The sequence below is a fragment of the Lissotriton vulgaris genome, chromosome 4_1, assembly GCF_964263255.1.
Source record: "Lissotriton vulgaris chromosome 4_1, aLisVul1.2, whole genome shotgun sequence".
Classification (NCBI taxonomy): Eukaryota; Metazoa; Chordata; class Amphibia; order Caudata; family Salamandridae; genus Lissotriton; species Lissotriton vulgaris.
This window is the reverse complement of record NC_141691.1, coordinates 1,061,746,552-1,061,770,379: the sequence shown is the minus strand read 5'-3', so window position 1 is coordinate 1,061,770,379 and position 23,828 is coordinate 1,061,746,552. Positions and strand designations below refer to the sequence as shown.

General features: G+C 47.6%; 1 protein-coding gene across 3 annotated transcripts in view; it reads left to right on the top strand.

Moving 5' to 3' along the window:
- The window catches only part of ICE1 (interactor of little elongation complex ELL subunit 1), an 868,698-nt gene that overhangs the window by 92,246 nt on the left and 752,624 nt on the right, over window positions 1–23,828 (top strand). Inside the window, exons 3-4 of one of the 3 annotated variants that reach the window (XM_086965288.1) lie at window positions 6,087–6,122; window positions 11,409–11,426. The exons of 1 other annotated variant lie outside the window; for it this stretch is intronic. In XM_086965288.1, coding sequence (XP_086821414.1) covers window positions 6,087–6,122; window positions 11,409–11,426 — 54 coding nt within the window. Of the gene's footprint in view, window positions 1–6,086; window positions 6,139–11,408; window positions 11,427–23,828 lie in introns of all 3 variants that reach the window. One more of the 3 variants, XM_086965290.1, reaches the window with a different exon arrangement.

Genomic DNA, 23,828 nt, shown 5'->3' with positions numbered 1-23,828 from the left:
CGCCGTCAAATCAACGGCGATCGGCGTCGAAACAGCCTCCATCGACGTCGAGCAGACAGCCTTCGACGTCAAAGGACAGCCATCGCCACCCGAGGTCGACGGGGAAATCACGGTCGACGTCGAGGGAGCGGCTTCCTGCTCGGCGCTCGGCGTCGATACAACCACCGCCGAGGGATCAGCAAAGATCTAGGGAGAGAAGTTCTTCACAAACAAAGAACGTTACTCCTACAAAATCAAAGGAGGTGGTTTGAGACAAGGAAAGCGACTCATGCCATGTACAAACTCAGGCCCTGGAGCCACAGTTGGGTTCTCCAGGTTCAGCATCGGCTGCGGAGGTGGGACAATCTCCAGTGCAGGATCCCCCCGCCAAGAGACGGAGACTTGCAGAAGAAAGATCTCGCTCAAGATCTCCTTCTGGATCTCTGGTGAGCCTTTCCTCATCATCATCATCATCTCGGAGATCCTCGAATGGACGAAGCGGCGCATCTAACAGGGGGAGGTCCGAATCACCTGCAAGATCGCAACAAGATCGAACGGAACGACCTCTACGGTCGCGTACACCTGAGAGGGATATCGTCCACAAATCTCCTTCGGTTCATCTTTCCCCAAGGTGGAATAGACCTCTTCACCACTGGGCAAAGGACAAGGAGACGGCAGAGCGCCTAAAAAGATATCGAGACCAACCTCTTCCCCGCAGAGAAAGGTCTCGTTCTAGACACTCAAGCAGGAGTCATTCTCGTCACAGAGAAAGATCTCGTTCCAAGACGTGTTCTAGCAGAAGAACTAGGTCCAGGAGGGCAAGTAGTTCTTCAAGTTCGTCGAGAACACGATCGCACAGGGATTACTCCCCGACTCTTACAAACAGTCCACGCTCAAGAGTGTCTCCAACTGAGGATATCTTCTCATTCCAAGATATCTTGGGCAGGGGAGCCTTGAAACTGGGAGTGCCGATGACAGCTCCACAAGTCAAGACGACTGTCATTTTCGAAACCCTGCAACACAGATCAGCACCCAAACCGTTGTTGCCGCTGGTTCCGGGTATAATGGATCATGTGAATGAAGTCTTCCTCACTCCGGCAACGGTGAAGTCCGTTCCAGCGAGGATTCTCAAAAAGTATCGTCCTCCGGAAGAGGATCCTCTGTTCCTCAAAGCTGATCCCCCGCCAGATTCAGTGATCATTACGGCGGCAAGGAAATCCAATGCAGTGGCTTCCTCATCCACGGTTCCTCCGGATAAGGACAGCAAGGTGCAGGACTCATGGGGGAGAAGGGTGTGTAACACCTCAGCATCCTTCCTCAAGGTTTCTAACGCGGAGGCACTGCTCGGCAGGTATGACAGGTCTCTGTGGGACTCTCTTCAGAAATTTACCGCAAAGCTCCCTGAAGAAGACAGAAAGGACTTTGAGGAGGTTCTGATGGAGGGCAGTCAAGTCTCCAACCAAATTATAGGTTCAGCAGCAGATGGGGCAACTCTGGCGGCACATGGCTATGTGCACGGAGTAACAGCAAGAAGAACATCTTGGTTACGCCTCACAGCATTAAAACCGGAGGCTCAAGCAAGAATCCTGAACCTTCCTTTTTCGGGCACATCTCTCTTTGGAGCGAGTGCGGATGAAGAAATGCAGCGGATGAAGACCGAGTTAGACACCCTCAAAGCGGTGGGACTCGAGAAGAAAAAGGAATTTAAGAAGAAATTCCGTTCGAACACCAAGGGTTATTCGAAGCAGGGGGTTCAAACCCCTCAATGGCAGAAAGGCCAGAACCAACAAGGCCAACAGAAGACACAGTACAAAGGCAAGGGCAATTCCAAGGGAAATGGAAACCAGCGCCAAGGCAACAACTTCAATAAAGCGCAGCAGAAGCAATGAGTTTTCACTTCCCCCAGCGCCGTTACCCACTCCAGTGGGGGGAAGCATTGCGCATCACAGAAAAGAGTGGCAGTCCATCACCAAAGATCAATGGGTGTTGTCTACGCTGCAGAATGGATACTGTCTTCGTTTCCATCGTCTACCTCCTCACGTCTCCCCGATGTCAACATCAAGTCACCAGCTACAAAGGTTAAAAGCAGAAGTAGCTACACTCCTCGAGAAAGAAGCCATCGAGAGAGTTCCGATGTCACAGAGAGGGAAAGGAGTGTACTCGAGGTATTTTCTGGTCAGAAAAAAGGGCCAGAAGGAAGAATACAGGCCCATTCTGGACTTGAGAACACTCAATCTGCATGTACGAAAAGAAAAGTTTCGCATGTTGGCGCTTCATCAGATATATCCACATCTCAGGCAGGGGGATTGGATGTGTTCGATGGACCTTCAAGATGCGTACTTCCATATTCCAATACGGCAAGATCACAGAAGATTACTTCGGTTCCGGGTAGGGACCTCTCACTACCAGTTCAAAGTCCTCCCGTTTGGGTTGAAGTCGGCTCCCAGAGTGTTCACCAAGTGTGTCGCAGTGGTGGCGGCAGCTCTACGCCGCAGGGGAGTCTTCGTATACCCATACTTAGACGATTGGCTGTTGAAAGGTCCAACTCCAAGCAATGTAAGGAATCAATTCAAGACATGCATAGAACTTTGTCAACGTCTAGGCCTGCATGTCAATTTCAACAAGTCTGTCTCACAACCGACTCAGAGGATCCACTTCCTAGGAGCTCTGCTAGACTCCGAAGTAGGAAAAGTGTTTCCTTCGGAGGAGAGACAGTTTTCGATAGCTCTCAAGTGCCAGCAAGTTCTTCTCCACAGGACCCAGAAGGTGCGGAAGATAGCCTCGCTCTTGGGGTCGATGGCTTCCTGCATTTTCCTAGTACTGAACGCCAGACTTCGGATGCGTCCTCTTCAGCAGGATCTGGAGGACAAATGGGACCAACACTCAGATCGATGGGACGATCGGATCACTTTGTCGGAGGTAGCTCAATCTTCCCTCCAGTGGTGGACAAAGAGACAGAACATGCAGGTGGGAGTTCTCTTCCATCAACCTCCTCCTACTCAAACGATCATCACAGATGCATCATTGCAGGGATGGGGAGCGCACATGGGACCCCTACAAGTGCAGGGTCTGTGGTCTCCCAAGGAAAGCACTTATCATATCAACTTGCTGGAGTTGAGAGCGGTTCACCTGGCTCTCAAAGCGTTCCTTCCCTCGCTTCAAGAGAAAATGATTCTAGTACAGACGGACAACACCACCACGATGTACTATTTAAACAAGCAGGGAGGAACACGCTCAAGGACTCTGTCTCTGGAAGCTCAGCGCATTTGGCATTGGCTTCTAGCTCGCAAGTTGTCTGTTCAGGCAGTCCACCTCCCAGGAGAGCAGAACGTGAGGGCGGACGCTCTAAGTCGGCACTTCGAAGACAGAGAAGACTGGGTTCTCAACGACGAAGTGCTAGACGACATTTTCCAAGCTTGGGGTCGTCCTTCAATAGATCTCTTCGCAGACGACGAAAACACCAAATGCCCAAGCTTCGCCTCCAGGTTCTATCGACCAGGAACGAAAGGGAATGCTCTGTTAATGGACTGGTCGGGGCAGTTTGTGTACGCCTTCCCACCCCTTCCGCTGATCCCGAAGGTGGTGAGCAAGCTGAACCACTCGTGCACAACGATGATCCTGATTGCACCCGACTGGCCGAGACAATGGTGGTACACAGACCTACTTCACCTATCAGTGTCTCCTCACAAGAGGCTTCCATGCAGGCAGGACCTGTTGTCGAAGATGAACGGGAGGATTCACCATCCCAACCTTCCGTCAGTGAACTTGGCAGCTTGGCTCCTGAGGTCATACAGTACGGACACCTAGGGCTGCCACAGGACTGCATGGCCATTCTGAAAGAAGCACGACGCCCTTCCACTAGACATTCGTATGCATGCAAGTGGAAGAGATTCTATATGTGGTGCATGCAGAGTGGTCACAATCCGATAAAAAGTCAGGAAGAAGCAGTTCTCCCATACTTGTTGTACCTGACCAAAGCAGGTTTGAAGTTTAACTCCATTAAGGTGCATTTAGCCGCTATTACAGCTTATAGGCGATCACCTTCACAAACTTCTTTTTTTCAGCTTCCTGCAGTAAAAGATTTCCTGCAGGGTCTAAAGAAAGTGTACCCTCCTGTTCGGCCTCCTGCTCCGCCTTGGGAGCTGAACCTAGTCCTATCAAAATTGATGGGTTCACCTTTTGAGCCTATTCATAAAGCTTCTTTACAGCATATATCCTGGAAAGCGGCTTTTTTGATAGCGATTACGTCAGCCCGTAGGGTGAGCGAAATTCAGGCCCTATGTACTAAAGAACCGTATACGGTTTTTCATCTAAACAGAGTGGTGCTTAGAACGCATCCTTCTTTCCTGCCTAAAGTGGTGTCTGATTTTCATGTCAATCAGTCTATCTCTTTACCCACTTTCTTTCCTAATCCCTCTACTCCAGCTGAGAGGGCGTTACACTCTCTGGACCTGAAAAGGGTTTTAAAGTTCTATCTGGACAGGTCCAAGTCTATTCGACAGTCTGATCAATTGTTTGTTAACTACGGTTCGATCAGGACTGGTCATGCAGCTTCGAAACGTTCTATCTCCAGGTGGATCGTTTTGTGTATCAAGCTTGCTTACCAATTGGCAAGGAAGACTTTAGGGGGTTCCCCTAAGGCGCATTCTACTAGAGGTAGAGCAGCCACGGCGGCTTACCTGCAGGATGTGCCCATGTCTGAGATTTGTAAAGCGGCGACCTGGAGGTCTGTCCATACATTTACCAGACATTACTGTCTAGATTCTGACACGAGAGCAGATACCCAGGTGGGCCAGGCCTCCCTGAGGAATCTGTTTAACAGCTAGAGTTTTCTTTTGGCTGTTATGATTGGTTGGGTCATGTACTTCTCATTTACCTGCAGGTGGTTGATGGGCTTGCTATTCTATTCAGTGCTTATGACTATTGATGAGGATCCCCTGGAAGAGAAGGATAAGTTACTTACCTGTAATCCTAGTTCTCTTCCAGGGGTATCCTCATCAAAGTCATAAGCAACCCACCCGCCTCCCCAGGTAAATGAGATTGGGTACTGTTTTGTTTTCAATCTTGTGGTGAGCCCTGTCTTCAGGGTTATGCAAAGAACAACTGACCTAGCTGTCACCCCTGAGGCATGATGGGAAGCCTGGGGTCAGGGCTGCCTTAAAGGCACAGTGCCAGTTATTGTGAAAATGGTTTCATTTTCTATGATATTGTTTTGCAATGCAGCCTGAGGGCTAACAATGTATATTTATAAGCAATTTTCAGGATTTATGAGTGGTTTGACTCATTAAAACACAAAGTTCAAGGGTCTTTTGACCTAATGTGTTTTTTGATTCCTTACTAATTGCAGTTCATGTATATGTGTTTACATTGTTTAGCCTCAGTTTTGGAGCTGCATTGATGTGAGAAAAATGATATATGTACATACATATATGTGGAGCGAGATATATGTGTTTTATACATATATATTTTTATATTGTTTCCGGGGTCCCGCACATGGGCGGGAATATTCAGTGCTTATGACTTTGATGAGGATACCCCTGGAAGAGAACTAGGATTACAGGTAAGTAACTTATCCTTATGTTCCGCGATTCTCAAACATGCAATCTTAGTACCCCTTTTCAAGAATGCTACATTCATGTCTGACAAATATATCTGCTCCAGGATCTAAATTTATGTGCCTGTACGTTGGGACAAGGCATTCAAAAATCTTTTGTTATGCTCCATATTTCAGAAAATTGCTGCCTCAATGAATTCCTTAATCTGAGACTTCTTAGCCGGCTATAATGCACTTAAAATAAGGCATCATAACATGCTAAGGGCAGTGTCCTCAAGGCAGTTGACAAGAGTGGGGCATACTGACTAGATGTATGCAGATTAATAGTCCGCAATGGCAATACTGTCATTATAGTAACATTTTACTAAATAGAAAAGGCTTTTTTAGATTTGCAATTAATATTGGTACTGTTTGATGGGCACAAAATTTGCAGAAAGTTAAGGCATTTAACTTTGTTTGTGTGTCCTGTTTCTTTTAAATCTGTGGTGCAAAGGTCAGATAAAATTGTTTTACTATCTTGCATAGTAATTGTTTGCTTTTCTTTTCCTTACAGCCATTTGCTTACAAAATATCAGCAGAAATGTGATGATATCCTTTTCAATTTTGTTTTCCTTCTTTTACTTTATTTCAAGCTCAGTGTTCATGAATGGGACCCTACAGTCTTTTAAAAGATGACATTATCATATAATTAAGAAACTAATCAAATCAAAATTTGTGCCTTTCTATTAAATCTGTGTACTTTCCAAGTGCACTTACCCTCCATTTGATGTAAGGTCAACTAACTAGTTGAAGAACTGTGATGTATATATTGGAGATAAGTTCCTTTGTGTATCCATGTGGCTTGAATAACTTTTCAAATAGTGTTGATTTTCTGGATCCTGCTTCCCTCGTGTTGGATGGGAATGGCCTAGTGGCTGAGTTGTGGGCCTTCTTACCTTCCAGGTTATTTAGAGAGAAATCGTTTTTGCAGGTGCCGAAGGACTTCATCATTCTCCAATAAAAAAAGACCATGGGAGACCTCTAGTCATCCTTCTTCCATTAAGACAGCCCTCTGCATACAATGAATTGTGATGTATTAGGAAAAATGGTGCTAGAAGGATATTACATTTGTATTTAAGTATTTAATATGAATTTATCACAAATGTCATAAAAGTGGATCAATACATTTGAATGGTTGGCATGTTGGAAGGTAAAATAAATCCTAGACAGACCTACTAATCAGTACGGATTCCATATGTGTTCAGTATTTTTCAGTGGTTCCAAGAAACCGTTCCAATGTGGTTCTAATCTGGGCTGCAATATACTAATTCCCTGGATTTTGCGAGCCCTAGAACCCACCCACCTCTGTTTGTCTGTATTTGTCACTTGATAGCCCCGGTTTTGCTTCCAAGCATGAGTAAGTCCCAAAGGTATCAGAGCGCTGTACAAAGCAAAGGCAGTTACCGTTACATACATCTTACATAAACAATAGGAGTATCTTATTGATGTGGAACATAACTTGATCTGCCATCACCTAAAGGGGAGTATGTTGAATCAGCACCACTAGGATCATTGTCCTCCTGTTCTGATCATCGTTCATCTGTGATGACATTGCAGACTTGTGGTATAGAGAACCAAAGTGTTGCAGTCTAGATTCATTGCTGACTCAAGGTCAATCCAGCCCAGGGGCATCTATTTAATAACATCTTTTTGACCTCCTTTTTGAAAACCCTCTTGTTGAATCCAGCCGTGTCTCCAGTAGTAGAGAGTTCCATATTTTAGGGGCCAAACTGGAGGAAGCACTAGCTTGTGTTAGTGATTTTCTAACTCATTGGTTCAAGGAGGGACCTCCCGGTTCTAAGAGAGAGACTACCACCTGATAAAGTAAGATAGGAGGCTAGGTACTCAGGTGTACCATAGTGTAGGGCTTTGTGCGTAAGGCAGGCTATCTTGAGGATTGACTGGAAGCCAATGTAGGTACTTTGGAGATGGTTTGATATGGTCAAAGCACCTAAATCCTGTTAACAGTCTTGCTGCAGTGTTGAGGGTTGCCGTCAGCGGTGCGAGTCGTGATTTGTATATTCCTGACAGTGGCGCATTCCATAGTCAAGCTTAGATACAACCAAGGATTGTTTTGCTATTTTGAGGTTGGATGCCGTTATGAAGGTTTTTAATTTCTTCAGGAGTGTAGGATGTAGGAGTGCACTTTTTTTTAAAAATTTTTTGAAACCTTTATTGTGCATAATCAGCAAACAAATACGGGCCCACAACCACCTGGCCGGCCGCGAAAAATTTGGAGCACTGTTGCAAGTTATACATAATTCGGCAGTAGAGCAATACTACATAGCAATCATTTAGAGTTACACTGGACCATACTGTACTACCGAAATGCAGGAGGAATGAAGGTTAATTTTAGGTTTTAAAAGGCATTTACAAAAATTGAGATCAAGGAGAGCCATAGTCCAGTCAGTCCCACTACAACACAGGTATGCAGCGATCAACAGGTGAGTTCCATGAGACAAAGGGAAAGTCGGAATCAAATTAGCGGCAACGCGGAGTTTACAACAGGATAATTAATCAAACAATACGTCGAATGCCGACACGAACCCACCCAGCTTCAAACCTAACTATAGCCCAAAGACAGGAATAAGACAAGAAAAAGTTAAAGAAAGGAAAAATAAGGCCCATAGAAACAAAAACCGGACATATAAATCCCCCCACCCTACATGCATGCAGAGGCTACGGCCTACCCCCCCCCTTGCAGTGTGTCTGTCGCCCATTAGAGTACCCGAAATATAGAAGCAAGAAATAGGAAAGAAAGAAAGAAGAAGAACATCCTATAAAGCCGGAGGAGGGCCAAATTCAATTATTCCCGGTCTATCCCGCCATGCAATCTACCTCCACCCCATAAACAAGATAAACAGTGGCAAACCTCGATCACAGTATTAAATGGGGCGAGACATTCCGGTTCGCACAGTCCAACGTAAATTAGAAGTGTTCCAGACCAAGTCCCCGCCAGCCTATCAGTCCCAGGTCATAAGAAGGAGTACCTCAGCCCTGGCCAGAACGTGACAATCCCTTTAGACATGGCATCCGAGGAGGGCCCGATCCAAACAAAGCCGGAGAACAAAATGGCCACCATCGATGAAGAAGAGGGAGGTGGGGACAAAATGGACGTCTCCAGTCATCAGCCGAGCCGCAAGCAAGCAGGAGGAGCACCGCAAGACACACAAGATAATAACCATTCCAACGCAGGGAGAAAAGTACTTGCGAGGCGGCAGATTCAAGGGGATACAGTGTCAGCAAGGACGGAGGTTGGGGAAACAACAACATCCCCACAGACAAAGTCTCAATCCTCGTCAAAAACTGAAACATTGTAGCGCCATTAGAGCTGCCGGGCGGCCATCCACGGGCTTCGCGGCAGCGAGAGATAATCCTCACCTCCCTGTCCTCACTCGGCAATCCGATGTCCCCCTCAGCGACTGACAAAGGCAAATCGGTGCAGCGCTGGGAACTGGCCGGTCTCGCCCGTTCCGACATATGTACTGCGTCATCCAGCCGTTCGCCCATCTCACAGGAGAATGCACACCATTCAGTCTTGAGCTCGGCAAGTGCAGCCAAAATGTCCCCGCAGGTCGGCTCCGGCTGCGGGCACAGTAGCTCTGCAGTCCAAGATGGTCCATAAAGTGTAGCCCCCAGCCCGCTATCAGACAGGGAGATACTGTTGCGAGGCGAGATAACACTCGTCATTTCAAAGGAGACAGCCGCCATTTCTTCCTCGTCGGGAGGTGCACAAAGAGAAGGGGGCGAGCTCAGTACCGAAGGGTTGAAATCCAGGCAGGCATGACACACGACAATGGATCGATGCACAGGAGAGGCCATTGCCGTTATGTTACAAGGCAGGGGCGACCCACACAATGGGCGGCTCAGGGCAGCCACAGCGCCGCTCAGGGGAATGACCGCTGCGGGCAACCACTTCTCCTCTGTGAGCCGAACTCACAGAGCGAGGCGCCCGGGCGCTACAAAAGGGATCCGTCGGACTCCCCCTGCGACGGCGGCGTGGAACAAGGCATCCGCGCACCCCGGGTTCAGCGGACTGTGGCCGGTCCGGTGGTCTACGGCGGCGGGGAGCGACGCGGGTCTCAGAGCCAGGGAGATGGAGACCGTCCAACTGGCACGACGATATCTCCCGGAATCCGGCAGGTAGGGACCTCGGAGGAACACTGAATATGTCAGTGCGATCGTAGCATCATTCCGCTGCGGCTCAGTCACGGATTAGAAGGCAGGATGTCGGTGCGGAATGCACAGGCTTGCGGAGCCGGGAATCGAAGCGTCCGTTCAGGTCGCCATCTTGGCTCCTCCCTCCTGTAGGAGTGCACTTCACGTGAATGTGCTAATGTGAGCTTGCATGTTGAGATTTTTCTTGATTGTTATGCCAAGAGAGTTATGCCATTTTGTGGATTCAACGATTATTTGATTGCAGCCCAGCGCATCCAGGTGAATGTGCCTTTTTTGTAGGAGAAGGGAGCTGTGAGGGGGAGAGAAGAGTAGGAGTTCAGTCTTTAGAAAATCTGGCCTGAGGTGAACACTAGCCATAATTGGGTTAGCTACAGTATATCATTGAGATGTATAATGTCTTCTTGGGAGAATATTTCTAGGTAAATCTGAGTATCATCAGTGTACATGTGGTAGCGGCTCCATGTACATTTTGAAGAGTGTTAGTAGGACAATGTAGCCTTTTGGGACTCCCAGTCAGTCTGGAGAACGAGCTTCCTAATTTGAAGGTTTCGTAAATTGGAGGTGAACTATCTTGGGATGTTTCCAGATAGCCCCATTCTACTTTCAAGCAGTTGCAGGAGTTTGTTGTGGTTGACATTGTCGAATGCAGAGGAAAGATCGTGGAGGTTGAGTAGCCAGGTGTTATTTTGGTCCAGGATTTTGAGTGTGTCATTGATGATGTGTAATGGCTGTTTCTGTACTTGGACCTGGTCTAAAACTCGATTATAACTTGTTGAGTAGGTTAAAGGTATTAATGTGTTGGCACAGTTGATTGCGTACACATTCCTCCAGTAATTTCGCTATAAAAGGGATGTTTGTGACTGGTCGAAATTTTGTCAGATCAGTCGGGTCAGCGCCTTATTTTCAGTATGGGTGTATTTTGTCTGTACCATATCCTATTATATACTGTTGTTTCATTGGAAAAGATGTAGGCTTAATCTTACCTTTCAAGTATGGCATCTTATGCCTGTAGCTCAGGTAAACATATTGTCTTTTTTTTATGAAGTGGAACTTTGTTCTAATTAGTTTATTTTTATTTTAAGGCAGATAACAATGCTAAATTGAATTTCTGTGGACGTGCTTATAAGTGTCCACAGACAATGGGGGTAGAGTGGATACGCAATCGAAATAGATAATGATAGGTTGAGAGAAATTTAATGTAGCAGGGAGTGTTTGTGATAATGGTTTGGCTAGTAGGTTGGCTGTGTGATGAGGTAAGGGTTGCCTAATAATTATGAGTGAAAATTAACAAAACTGAACGTTGAGCTAATTATGGGACTGTTTTGTGGTAAATCATGTTACTGAGAGTTATTCTTCACTAAGAGTTATTTTGAAGCTGACTCATAAGAAATGCAGTCTTAGAAAATGCAACAGAGAAAGCTGATCCTAATCTGAACTAGAAAACTATAATCTTTAATGTTAAATATTTATGGAAGTGTTTTGACCATTTCAGACATTAGAATAGGTGAAATTTGAAACCCTGCATTGCTGTGATAATCAAAGGTACTTTCATCATGCTTGCTTTTGCTTTGTATTGTGTATATGTAGTTGTATTTTTTTCTAAAAGAAAATGTTATCAACTAATTGTTTTCCAAGTTTTCTTTAATCAGATGTTACAGCTTCAGGTAACAGAAAGGTAAGTGTGCTCTGGTAAAAATATTTTCTTTTTCTTCAACTGCTGCACTTTGTCACTGTTTGTGGAATGTAGCAGTTACCATGTGTTTTCTTTGAATGCGGTAATGTATTAATCCTCTAAATTGCCACCCTAAACCGAACACTATATGCATAGAGTGATCTAACACAAAGATAACATCTAAATTATTCAGTATCTGAATTTCTAGTGCCACTATGTGCATTGGGATTATAATATACCTGCAAAAGAGCACTTCAATTTCTATGAATTATGTTGTGGCCCACAATGGGGTAAACACCTTAAGCTGGTCTAATTTTTTACAGATTAATCAGAAAGAAGACATTTTCGCAACATAAATAATTTTCCCAAAAAGGACCAAGTATATATGGTGTAATGTACAAGAAAAACTGCATTTGTAAAAGTAAAATTAGAGAATATAGACTTAGAAAAACAAAGAGGCCTGTGCTTTGTCAATTTAGCCACTTGGGTAAAACAAGCATTGAAAGCTGGCGGGAAAAAGGAATTGATAACTACCATATCAGAAGATCAAATACAATAAAAGAAAGCTGGCTTTAAGCTCCCACTAAAATCTCAGACTAGATATGATACTGTTTGATGTCTTTTTCGCTGCAATTTGGGTGTGTTCTCATTAAGAGAGAAATGCATTCTGATTGCAGTCTTCCTGTGTCGTACATCACATTTTTTATTTGGGATTGTGCAGGCCAGACGTTATTCACATCTGTAAAAAAAATTCTCGCACTATCCATTGTTGCAAGAATACCTCACTGCTAGTCAGTACCAGAATCTGACCGCTAGTGCCAGCTCCGTACTACTAACCAATGCTTTTCACATGGCCTACCAGTGCTAGTATTTCAGCCTATTAGCACTGTGTCCTTCCACTGTGATTCAGATCTCATTGAGAACACATCTCATGAGTGCAATCTTGTCACATTGCTCAAAATTACCAGTGTCTAATGGTTTCCATTATTGCCATTTTCGTACGCTGCCAATTAGTACCAGTTTCTCCCTTGCCACCATTGACACATATATACACTCCTCTTAGCAGTGTAGTCTGTTCACACGGTTCAGTAGTGGCTGCTCCATATTTTGTTTCACATTCACGGCTCACTACCTGAGGATGTTGCTCACTGGTGCGGCTTCTCACACTGTCGGCCAGTGCCCACAGCTTTTAGCTGTTGACTTTTCCAATTACTGCAGGCTTCTTTCACTACTCACCAGTGCCAGCTTGTCACGCTGCCTGCCTGTACCATATGCTGATTCTACTGACTAATGACCATTTTGACCATCTGCCACTAGTGGCAGGTCTTCAGTAGGTCTACCAGATTCCTTAAGGAAAGGCGAGCAGTATTGATAGTATGTCTTTCTAAAAAGAAAAGTATTCACACAAAGATATATAATATATGTGTATGTGGGAAAGACTATCAAAAAAAGAAATCAACACATGGTGGGAAGTCACCTCTTTAAAAAAACATACCTGGAAGCAAGAAGAGTACCCAGGGGGCTATAAATAAACGTAATGCCTAATCATCAAGACACCAGCAATAATTTGCTACATGAAAGGGGGGGAACATATTCTCAGATCCTCAATGGGTTTAATGCAGGGGTCCCCAAACCGGTCCTGGAGGGCCGGATCCATGCCAGATTTTTGGGATATCCCCATTGAGATAATTGTACTTTTTTTGAAAAATCTGGCATGGATTCGGCTCTCCAGGACCGGTTTGGGGACCCCTGGTCTAATGGAAATACTCATTAAACATATCACAATTGCATTGGAAAGAACAGTACAACTAAGAGAATTGGAGAAAGAACTGGACAAAATCTAAATGAATGCTGACCTTTTAAAATTCAAACGAGTTGGAACATCAAATAGAAAAGCATTTGGAATCAGTACTATTAAGCAAGCAGACAAAATTTCAAAGGGACAAGGATGACTACGCAGAGGAGCGCATATTCACATATACCAGGAAGTTTGACATCTTGAAACAACAGGACAAACTGGATTTTGTTACCAATGCCTCGGGGAGCTTGTCATCCTTAACAGCGACTGATGCGAGTGAAAATGAATTGGAACAAGGAGGGGCGTGTCCCAAATGCAATTTTTTAGGGGAGATGAGGCTGGCCTTACAACAACGGAATTGGGGAAAAAAGCATGGAGGTACAGCCAGGATTAAACAGAGGACTGGGCAGAGGAAGAGGTCGCCCAAAGACAAACCAACACAAAGAGGCAAGCGTAGCAACAGACCCCCAAAAAACTGGGACATCGACCAGAAGCATGAGTCATAGGAGGACCTAGACAATAATGTACAGGAACTTGAGGTAATAAACGTTCGAGGCATGGGGGCTGCTGAATTCATACCTGTGCATAGATCGCCGCCTAGTGTTGGGTCCGGATGATTGCACATTGTTGTCCTGGAAGAGTCTACGAAGTATCACGAGATAGATGGCTCCTCCCCCGGACTACAGTACGCATGGGCATCCTCTCCATCCTCAGATTGTTTTTTTCCGCCTTTGGGTTTGGATGTACTTTTCTTTACTCGAGTTCGGAAACTTTCTAAAGGTTAAAAGGCCTTCAGGGTCGTCAGTATTGTTTCGATCGGTGCCGAGTTCTTGTTCCAGTTTTCTTGAGCAGGACGTCGAAGAGTGCCGCGTGGCCTTTTCGACACCGGAGGCCTGATCGTCGATGGAACGGAGCCCGTTCAAACGATGCCCATCTGTAACTCCAAGTACCCGCACATCGATGTACACCCGGTGTGCAACAAGTGCTTATCAACGGAGCACGACGAGAACAACTGTCTAGCTTGTGCTCGAATCAGGCCAAAAAAGACGCTTAGACTCAGACGCGCAGCAAGGCAAACGATGTCGAAGCCAGCGCCTGACCCGGTGAACATCTTCGATGAAGACTACAATGAGGGCGTCGACACAGAGGATCCAGAACAGCAGTTGGATCCCGGTTCGGAGCACTGCTCCGACTATTATGAAGAAGAGTAAGACAACGTCGAATTTGAAAACGTCGTCGAGGTAAGGGACGACGTATCCCCCATCGGAGCCGTTGATGACGACTCAAGCGATGAAACAGGCCCAAACGTGGGTACTGGGCCCGAAACAGACACTCGGAGACTTTCAAAGGCTCAGGTCGAGGCATCGCCAGAGGGCCTTAGCCGAGATCGTGAAGAACATTCTATAGCCCCGCGTCAAGGCCCAGATAAGAAACCATTACATAAGCCATCGGTTCCACTACTAAAAACGAAACCGAAAGTACTCAAAACAGCCTTCGGGTCGAAAACCTCGAACCCATCGGAGTCGACGAAGACATCAGGCGTCGACGACCCTGCGGGGTCAAAAGTAAAGAGTGTCGAACTGAAAATCGGGGCGATAAAATCCGCCATTAAAACCGAGCACGTCGAACCGAAGAAGTCGACGTCTATGGACAGCGACATAAACAAGGGACTCGAGTCTCGGAAGGGTCTCGATCCGAAGCATCAGGTCGACAGACCCCAGCTTGTCAAAGCCTCGAGTTGAAAGTCAAAAGCCCCTCGAAGGACCACGTCGAGTCGAGGCAGAAGAGCGCGCCTCCGACGCCACAAGCTCCAAAGATGGCGCAATCCCAGAAAATATTGCCGAAAAAGCGAAGTTGGTCGGGCCTACATCGACGCCGGCGCCGAAGGTCAGCCTGTCTAAAGACACTATACCGCCGATAAAATTCGGACTACCACCAACTGCGCTCGATCCAAGGCGCTCGATCCAAAACCTGGGATTGAAACTCCCAAACAGGTGTCTTTAGGGAAAAAGGAGTCCTCCTCTGGAAGAGGACGTTATGTACCAGGAGCCATCATACGATGACCAGTCCAAATTACATATCGACTCATAATCTGGTAAACTTACTATTTATCAGAGGAAAATCAGGTCAGAGAAAACCTTGGAATCGTACAAAATTCCACTTAAAAAGAAAAAGGATTCTGCAACATCACCTGTCCTTTTCGAATCTGTGAGGTACTATAGCCAGGACACTTCGGCATAATCACCCACACCCACTACTGAGGATATAGGGTATGATGATGAGGAACAATATCATTGCCCTGCGGACACTGATCAGAATGACCAAACTCAAGCCTGGTCTGACCCTGCTGACCAAGGGGAATCACAGACTATTCCTGATACTCCCTCTTATCCTGTGAAAACTTCGCCAACGGAAGATACGGCTACGTTCAACGCTTTAATTGAAAGGGCAGCACTAAATCATGATGTGGACATGCATGCCGACCCTGTTGAAGAGGACTTCCTGTTTGACACTTTCTCCACTTCAGAGAGATCTGTTAAAACTTTGCCAATGCTAAAGGGTGTCCTTCAACACGCAGGGGACATTTTCAAGGAAACCACTAGAGCAAGGGTTATTATCCCCAGGATTGAAAGGGAATACAGACCGGCACCTGTGGACCCTACATATATTAAGGGACAGCTGCGGTTAGACTCCCTGTTGGTCTCAAATGCTCATAAGTGCGCCAACTCGCAAACTACGGGTGATGCTCCTCCTCTAGACAAAGAATCCAAAGTACTTGAGGCTTCTGGGAAAGGGGTGGCTGCTCAAGCAGCTAATATCTGGAGGATCTCTACCACACAGGCCCTATTAGCCAGATACGATAGGGCACATTATGACACTCTAGAGCAACTGTTACAACATTTGCCTGAGGCCTACAAAGAGGGAGCAGAGATGCTAATCCAGGAGGGTAAACTTATATCCAACGCATCCATTAAGTGTGCGCTAGACGCAGCAGACACTGCAGCCAGGGCCATCAACACAAGCGTCATGCTCAGGAGGCATGCTTGGCTGCGCATCTCTGGATTCAAACCTGAGATTCAGATCACATTACTAAACCAGCCTGTGAACTCAGATTTTCTTTTTGGTCCTGATGTGGACACAATCTTAGAAACGATTAAAAAAGACACAGAGACCGCCAAGTCCATGGGTGCCTTGCAGTCCCAACAATTTAGAGGAGGTTCCTTTAGTCGCTCCAATAACAGAGGAGCTACACGAGGCCAGGCATCACAACAAATCCCATACAATAAAGGGAGCACGCAAACCACCTACAATAAAAATAATAGAGATAGATACCGTGGCAACAGCAGCAAAGGCAGAGGACGAGGGAATAACAACACCAGATCCTCCGCCAATACTAAACAGTGACGCCTTGACACTGCCCCCGGACCATGTAACACCGGTCGGGGGGCGATTACAACAGTTCCTGCCAGACTGGGAGAGCATTACCACAGGCAGGTGGGTGAGACAACTTATTCAGTACGGCTATTGTCTAGAGCTAACCTCCACTCCACCCAACATACCCCCAAGACACCATCCTATGTCAGCAGAGCACATAGACTTATTGCAGCAAGAGGTCATCAGCATGCTGCAAAAAGGGGCCATAGAACTCGTCTCTATACAGGAACAAGGTACAGGGGTGTACTCGCTGTACTTCTTAATCCCCAAAAAGGACGGGTCTCTCAGGCCAATACTGGACCTCAGGCCCCTAAACCAATACATCTTGTCAAAACATTTTCACATGCTCACTTTACAGCAGGTTCTACCATTGCTCAGTCAGGGAGATTTCCTCGCAACACTAGACCTAAAAGACGCGTAGTTCCACATACCAATACATCCTGCACACAGGAAGTATCTCCGGTTTACTATACAGAACCAGCATTACCAGTTCAAGGTCCTGCCTTTCGGGGTAACAGCCCCCAGGGTGCTTACCAAGTGCCTAGCGACAGTAGCAGCGCACCTAAGGAGAAACCATGTCCACGTCTACCCCTATCTGGACGACTGGCTCATTCAGGCAAAGTCGGCCCACCAATGTGCCAGCCACATTTCGCAAACTATTCACCTCCTGCACAGCCTAGGATTCTCATTAAAATACGCAAAGTCTCATCTGTAACCCGCTCACGGACAACAGTACATAGGAGCGACAATAAACACTCTGGTGGCAAAAGCACAGCCAAACTCAGCAAGAATCAGCGGTATTCAGTTGCTAATTCAGAAATTCGGACCCCAACACTCGCTCCCAGTACCGGTGTTTATGCAGTTGATAGGCATGATGGCATCCTGCATCTTCATAGTCCCTCACGCGAGGCTACACATGCGTCCGCTTCAGGAGTGCTTAGCACAGCAGTGGAACCAGGCTCAAGGACAGTTAAAAGACCTAGTGTTGGTGACCGGTCGTGCATACCACTCTCTGCATTGGTGGAACCCTCAAAACCTTTGCAGGGGACGACCGTTCCAAGAGCCTGTACCACAAATAGTTCTAATAACTGACGCATCTCTCCTGGGCTGGAGAGCGCATGTCCTCCATTACACAGTGCAGGGACTGTGGACAACACAGCAAAGGAGGATGCACATCAACCTGATGGAACTGATGCCAACCTTCATGGCAATGAAGGCCTTCAAAGTACATCTGTGCAACAAAGTCGTGTTGATCCGGACGGACAACATGACTGCCATGTACTACATACAGAAGCAGGGAGGGACACACTCTCCACAGTTGTCACATCTAGCGCAAAGCATGTGGAAGTGGGCCATTCAAAGGAACATCTTCCTAATGGCGGAACACCTCCCGGGCAGGGACAACCAGATGGCAGATCTGCTCAGCAGACACAGCCACCATGTGCACGAGTGGGAGATACATCCCTCAGTGTTGCACCCGTTCTTCCAGCAGTGGGGTCACCCAGAGATAGACTTGTTCGCCACAAGGGAAAACGCAAAATGCCAAACTTCGCCGCCAGGTTTCCACATCCGCAGTCTCAGGGCAATGCAATATGGATGAACTGGTCAGGTAGGTTTGCGTACGCTTTTCCCCCAGCCCCGCTCATACCACTAGTGGCACGCTAACTGCGACAAAACTCCATGACACTCATCCTAGTTGCTCCAATGTGGGCGAGGCAACCGTGGTACACCACGCTCCTAGAACTTTCCGTGGTGCCTCATCAAAGGCTGCGATTAACACCCAGTCTTTTAACGCAGAGCCATGGAGACATTCAGCACCCAGATCCCCAACAGTTGAACCTTGCGATCTGGCTCCTGAAGTCCTAGAGTTTGGTTACCTGAACTTGCCTCCTGACTGTATGAACATTATCAAGGAGGCAAGAAGACCTACAACCAGAGCATGCTATGCGGAGAAGTGGAAACGGTTTGTCATCTATTGTGCCAATAATGACATAAATCCGCTAGATGCATCTACTCAGAACATCATATGCTACCTGTTACATTTACATAGATGCAATCTAGCCTATAGCTCCATACGTATACACTTAGCTTATCCTTAGAACAGGCAACACCTTTCACTCTTCAGAGTACCTGCTATTAAAGCTTTTATGGAGGGACTCAAACGAGTGATTCCTCCAAGACACCCACCTTCACCTGTCTGGAACTTGAACGTGGTTCTAACCAGACTGATGGGACCACCTTTTGAACCTCTGCACTCGTGTGAGATACAGTTCCTAACGTGGAAAGTGGCTTTCCTAGTGGCGATTACATCACTTAGAAGTTTTAGTGAGCTACAAGCCCAAACTATTCAGGAGCCATTCATACAAAGTCATGCAAATAGAGTAGTACTGCGTACAAACCCTACATTTATGCCAAAGGTGGTATCCCAGTTTCACATCAATCAGACTATCGAACTGCCAGTGTTCTTCCCAAATCCAGATTCAGTGGCAGAAAGAGCTCTACATACCCTAGACGTTAAAAGAGGTCTCCTGTACTATATTGTGAGAAGTTGGCCTGATATATGATGTCTCCAATTCTGGGGGCACCTTGTATCAGTCCAAACAATCCCTTATGGTGTCTGGTTGTAAGTCAACCTTATTAGACAAGCTATCCTAATGGTAGCATGGACTAAGCAGCCTTAAAGGCTTAACTTAAGAGGTTGTGTTAAGCGAGCTGTTTTACCAATCACAATCCTGTAATATCAAATGAAAGGACACCACACACTAATCGAACAGTGGTTAGGCCTGGGGCCTAGGGAATCGCTGGGACCAATCGGGACTAGCAATGCTGAAGTCGGGAAAAGCCTGCGGGATTCGGATGCAGCGCTTAAAGCACACGCATGCACCAATGCAAAGTCAATGGTGCGTAAAAGTTACAAAGTTACTGTTTAAGGAACCTTCCAACTGACCTAGAAGGACAAAACTTTAGACCTAGACACTAGAGGTGTGTACCAGTGTAGGAACAACGGCGTTGCTGAGTTACCTCACCCACAGGAAGCGGGTACATAGGTGCGAAGTAGTATCGGGTTTCGTCACGCAGGTCGATGGTGCCTGAAGATGAAGATGCTGCAGGCGTCGAGAAGAGAAGTGTCCAAGGGTGGATCGAAGATGTAGAGTACCTGAAAGCAGAGGGGACAGAGTCTGGGTCACTCAGCAGTGACCAGGGTGGAACCAGGAAGGAACCAGGCAATGTCAGGCGCTATCAGGTGGCTGTCGAGAAGCTTGACTCCGCTGCCACGTGGACTCTGGGGCACCAAGGATGTCCTGGAGTGAATCACTAGCTGTCCCACGAAGGCTCTCGCTGTCGGCGGTGTCGGCTTCCGGATTGGAGCTAACAAGCCTTGGCAAAGGCAACCCACGCAGGATTCGAAGATTGCTTCTTACTCGGACCAGTAAGGTCTGAGCAGGTGCTCCTTTTCAGGGGAGCGAGGGCCAGTCTGGAGCAACCAGACCAGCGGTGTAAATTCAAAGGTTCGTCCGTACAGGGGCCACAAGCCAACGGGCAAGTGACCGGACCAACGCGTTGAGCCAAAAGATGCAGAAGGGCCCCACGCAGCACTCGGTGAGTGTAGAGAGGTGAGCTTCGGTGCAAGAGTGGCTCAGGGCTGGAGCTTCTCAAACCCCAATGCACAGCTTTGAGGGTGCCTCGGGAGCTGCACGGTCAGCGCCTCGTGGTCTTTCCAAGATGGCCGGCCCCACGCTTCAGGTCGCCTCCACGGGTCTCAGCTTTGCAGGGACTGTGGATCGGGCTGTTAGAAGGCAGGCACGCTGGGTCTTGTCGATCTCTGTCGCTCGAGTTCCGGCGGGAACTGCAACAAAGCAAACGTCGAGGTGCTGGATGGTGCCTGTTTGCACAGGGTGGTCACTCCTTGACCACAAGGGAGATTCTTCAGTCTTTTACGTCGAGTAGGATGTCGAAGGGTCCAGAGTTTCGTTTCATAAGTTTGTCAGGATAATCTGAATGCTTTGGCACTGCTCCCACTCTTATACCAATCTGGTGGGCTGGATTACCTGCTAGGTCCGTCCTATGGGTGGGACCCAGGAAGGGGGTGGTTACACCCTTTTCCCTTTGCCCAGGGTCACGCTGGGACTGGGGCTGGTGTGCCCCAGAACCGGTTTGACTGGATTATGCAAGGAGAAGCCTCGTGCTCCCCAGGCACTGTCTGGTTTCTTTCAAACCTCCCTGCTACAATCCACTATCTCCTGTCTGGGGTGGTGTGACACCTCCCCGCGACCGGAAACCCTTTGTCCAGGCCTCCTCTGCCAAGTTTCGGTCAGCAGCAGGAGGTCAGACTCGTGTCTGTGGCAGAAGCGTCAATTTTGTGATGCTGAGGCTCTTTTAAAGATCAACTGCGTTTCAGCAAAGTAACATGTCTTCTCCCTCTAGCCCGTCGCCAGGACTGGCGAGGGGGTAGTATTCCAAAGCGTATGACACCTTACATAACATGTTTTGATAAAGCTAAACCAAAGTTAGCAGAAAACCGCGATGGATTATAATGCACTTAAGAGTATATGGTATGGCAATATCTCGGAAAAGCTTAGGGAATTGGTCCCCACAGCTGCAGACAGGCTCAGCTCATGCTAGAGCACCATCTCACATAAAACCAAGCACTCTGCCTCCAGGATTGTTAAAGCCTGCCATAGGAGTGACTTATAGGTATATATGTGTCCAGTTAGGTTTAGATATAGGTATACTATTTCAAAGCAAGAGGTGATTACACCACCTTGCCCCAGCTGAGTGATCAGCCAGTTGTGTCAATTTTGGATAGACAGCCAGGGGTGGCAAAAGATATGCTGCAGCCCCTGGTAGGCCTTGGATGCACCTATGCCCTGGGCACCTATAGTGCACTGTACAGGGGCTGATAAGGTGACCCAAGCCAATTTAGTTATGCACCTAGGGTACATGGAATCCATTTTAAAGAGAGAGCAGATAGCCTGGGGCCCTGATTAGCAGGGAGCCAGGCCAACTAAGTCGAAAACCAGCTAAACACAAGGCAAAAAATCTGGGGTAACCATAGTCAGGTAGCCACCTTCCTACATATATAGACAGGACAAAACCTTTCAGAAAAACTAAACAACTGTTTGTTGCCTCTTCACCACAGCATAAAGGCAACCCCATTTCAAAATCAGGTATAGCCAGATGGATTGTTAAGTGCATACAAATTTGTTATCAAAAAGCTAAACGCAAGTTAACAGTTCCCCCAAAGAGCGCATTCCACACGCAAGTTAGGGGCATCCATGGCTTTCCTGGGAAACATTCCTCTAGAAGACATATGTAGAGCAGCCACATGGACTACCAAACATACATTTACCAAACACTACTGCGTAGATGTACACTCAAAACAGCAAGCAGCTTTAGGACAGGCTGTATTCAGAACTCTTTTTCAGGCTGCTGCAGCTGGCTCGGGCAACCACCGCTAGGGGGCAAACTGCTATACATTCTATGCACAGATATGAATTCAGCAGCCCACATGCCTCGAACGGAATATGCTACTTACCAGTATGCATCTGTTCTTGGCATGTAGGGCTGCTGACATTCATATCGCCCTCCCTCCTCTCCTGTGCCTGTCGCAGCTGTAGCACTCAGAATTATTCTTAGCATGGACATCACTTACTGTATCATACTCCATCCCTGCCACAATGGCGAAAAACAATCTGAGGATGGAAAGGATGCCCATGCGCACTGTAGTCCGAGGGTGGAGCCACCTATCTCGTGATACTTCGAAGACTCTTCCAGGACAACAATGTGCAATCATCCGGACCCAACACTAGGCGGCGATCTATGCACAGATATGAATGTCAGCAGCCCTACATGCCAAGAACAGATGCATACTAGTAAGTAGCATATTCCTTATCAAAAAGAATAATAACTGAATATGAAACCCAAGTACTAAAGCAAGGTCTTTCCTTCTGCCCCACTCTCACACTGCTCACCCTACACACTCTCACACTGCTCACCCTACACACTCTCACACTGCTCACATACTGCTCACCCTGCACGCTCACACACTGCTCACCCTGCACGCTCACACACTGCTCACCCTGCACACTCACACACTGCTCACCCTGCACACTCACACACTGCTCACCCTGCACACTCGCACACTGCTCACCCTGCACACATTCGCACACTGCTCACCCTGCACACATTCGCACACTGCTCACCCTGCACACATTCGCACACTGCTCACCCTGCACACATTCGCACACTGCTCACCCTGCACACTGCTCACCCTGCACACTCGCACACTGCTCAACCTGCACACTCACACACTGCTCACCCTACACACACACACACTGCTCACCCTACACACTCGCACACTGCTCACCCTGCACACTCGCACACTGCTCACCCTGCACACTCGCACACTGCTCACCCTGCACACTCGCACACTGCTCACCCTGCACACTCGCACACTGCTCACCCTGCACACTCGCACACTGCTCACCCTGCACACTCGCACACTGCTCACCCTGCACACTCGCACACTGCTCACCCTGCACACTCGCACACTGCTCACCCTGCACACTCGCACACTGCTCACCCTGCACACTCGCACACTGCTCACCCTGCACACTCGCACACTGCTCACCCTGCACACTCGCACACTGCTCACCCTGCACACTCGCATACTGCTCACCCTGCACACTCACATACTACTCACCCTGCACACTCGCACACTGCTCACCCTACACACTCACACACTGTTCACCCTACACACCCACACAATGTTCACCCTGCACACTCACACACTCCTCACCCTGCACACTCACGCACTGCCCGACACACTCGCACACTGCTCACCCTACACACTCGCACACTGCTCACCCTACACACTCGCACACTGCTCACCCTACACACTCGCACACTGCTCACCCCACACACTCGCACACTGCTCACCCTACACACTCACACACTGTTCACCCTACACACTCACACAATGCTCACCCTGCACACTCACACACTGCTCACCCTGCACACACTCACACTGCTCACCCTACACACTCACACACTGCTCACCCTACACACTCACACACTGCTCACCCTACACACTCACACACTGCTCACCCTACACACACTCACGCTGCTCACCCTAGACTCACACACTGCTCACCCTACACGCTCACACACTG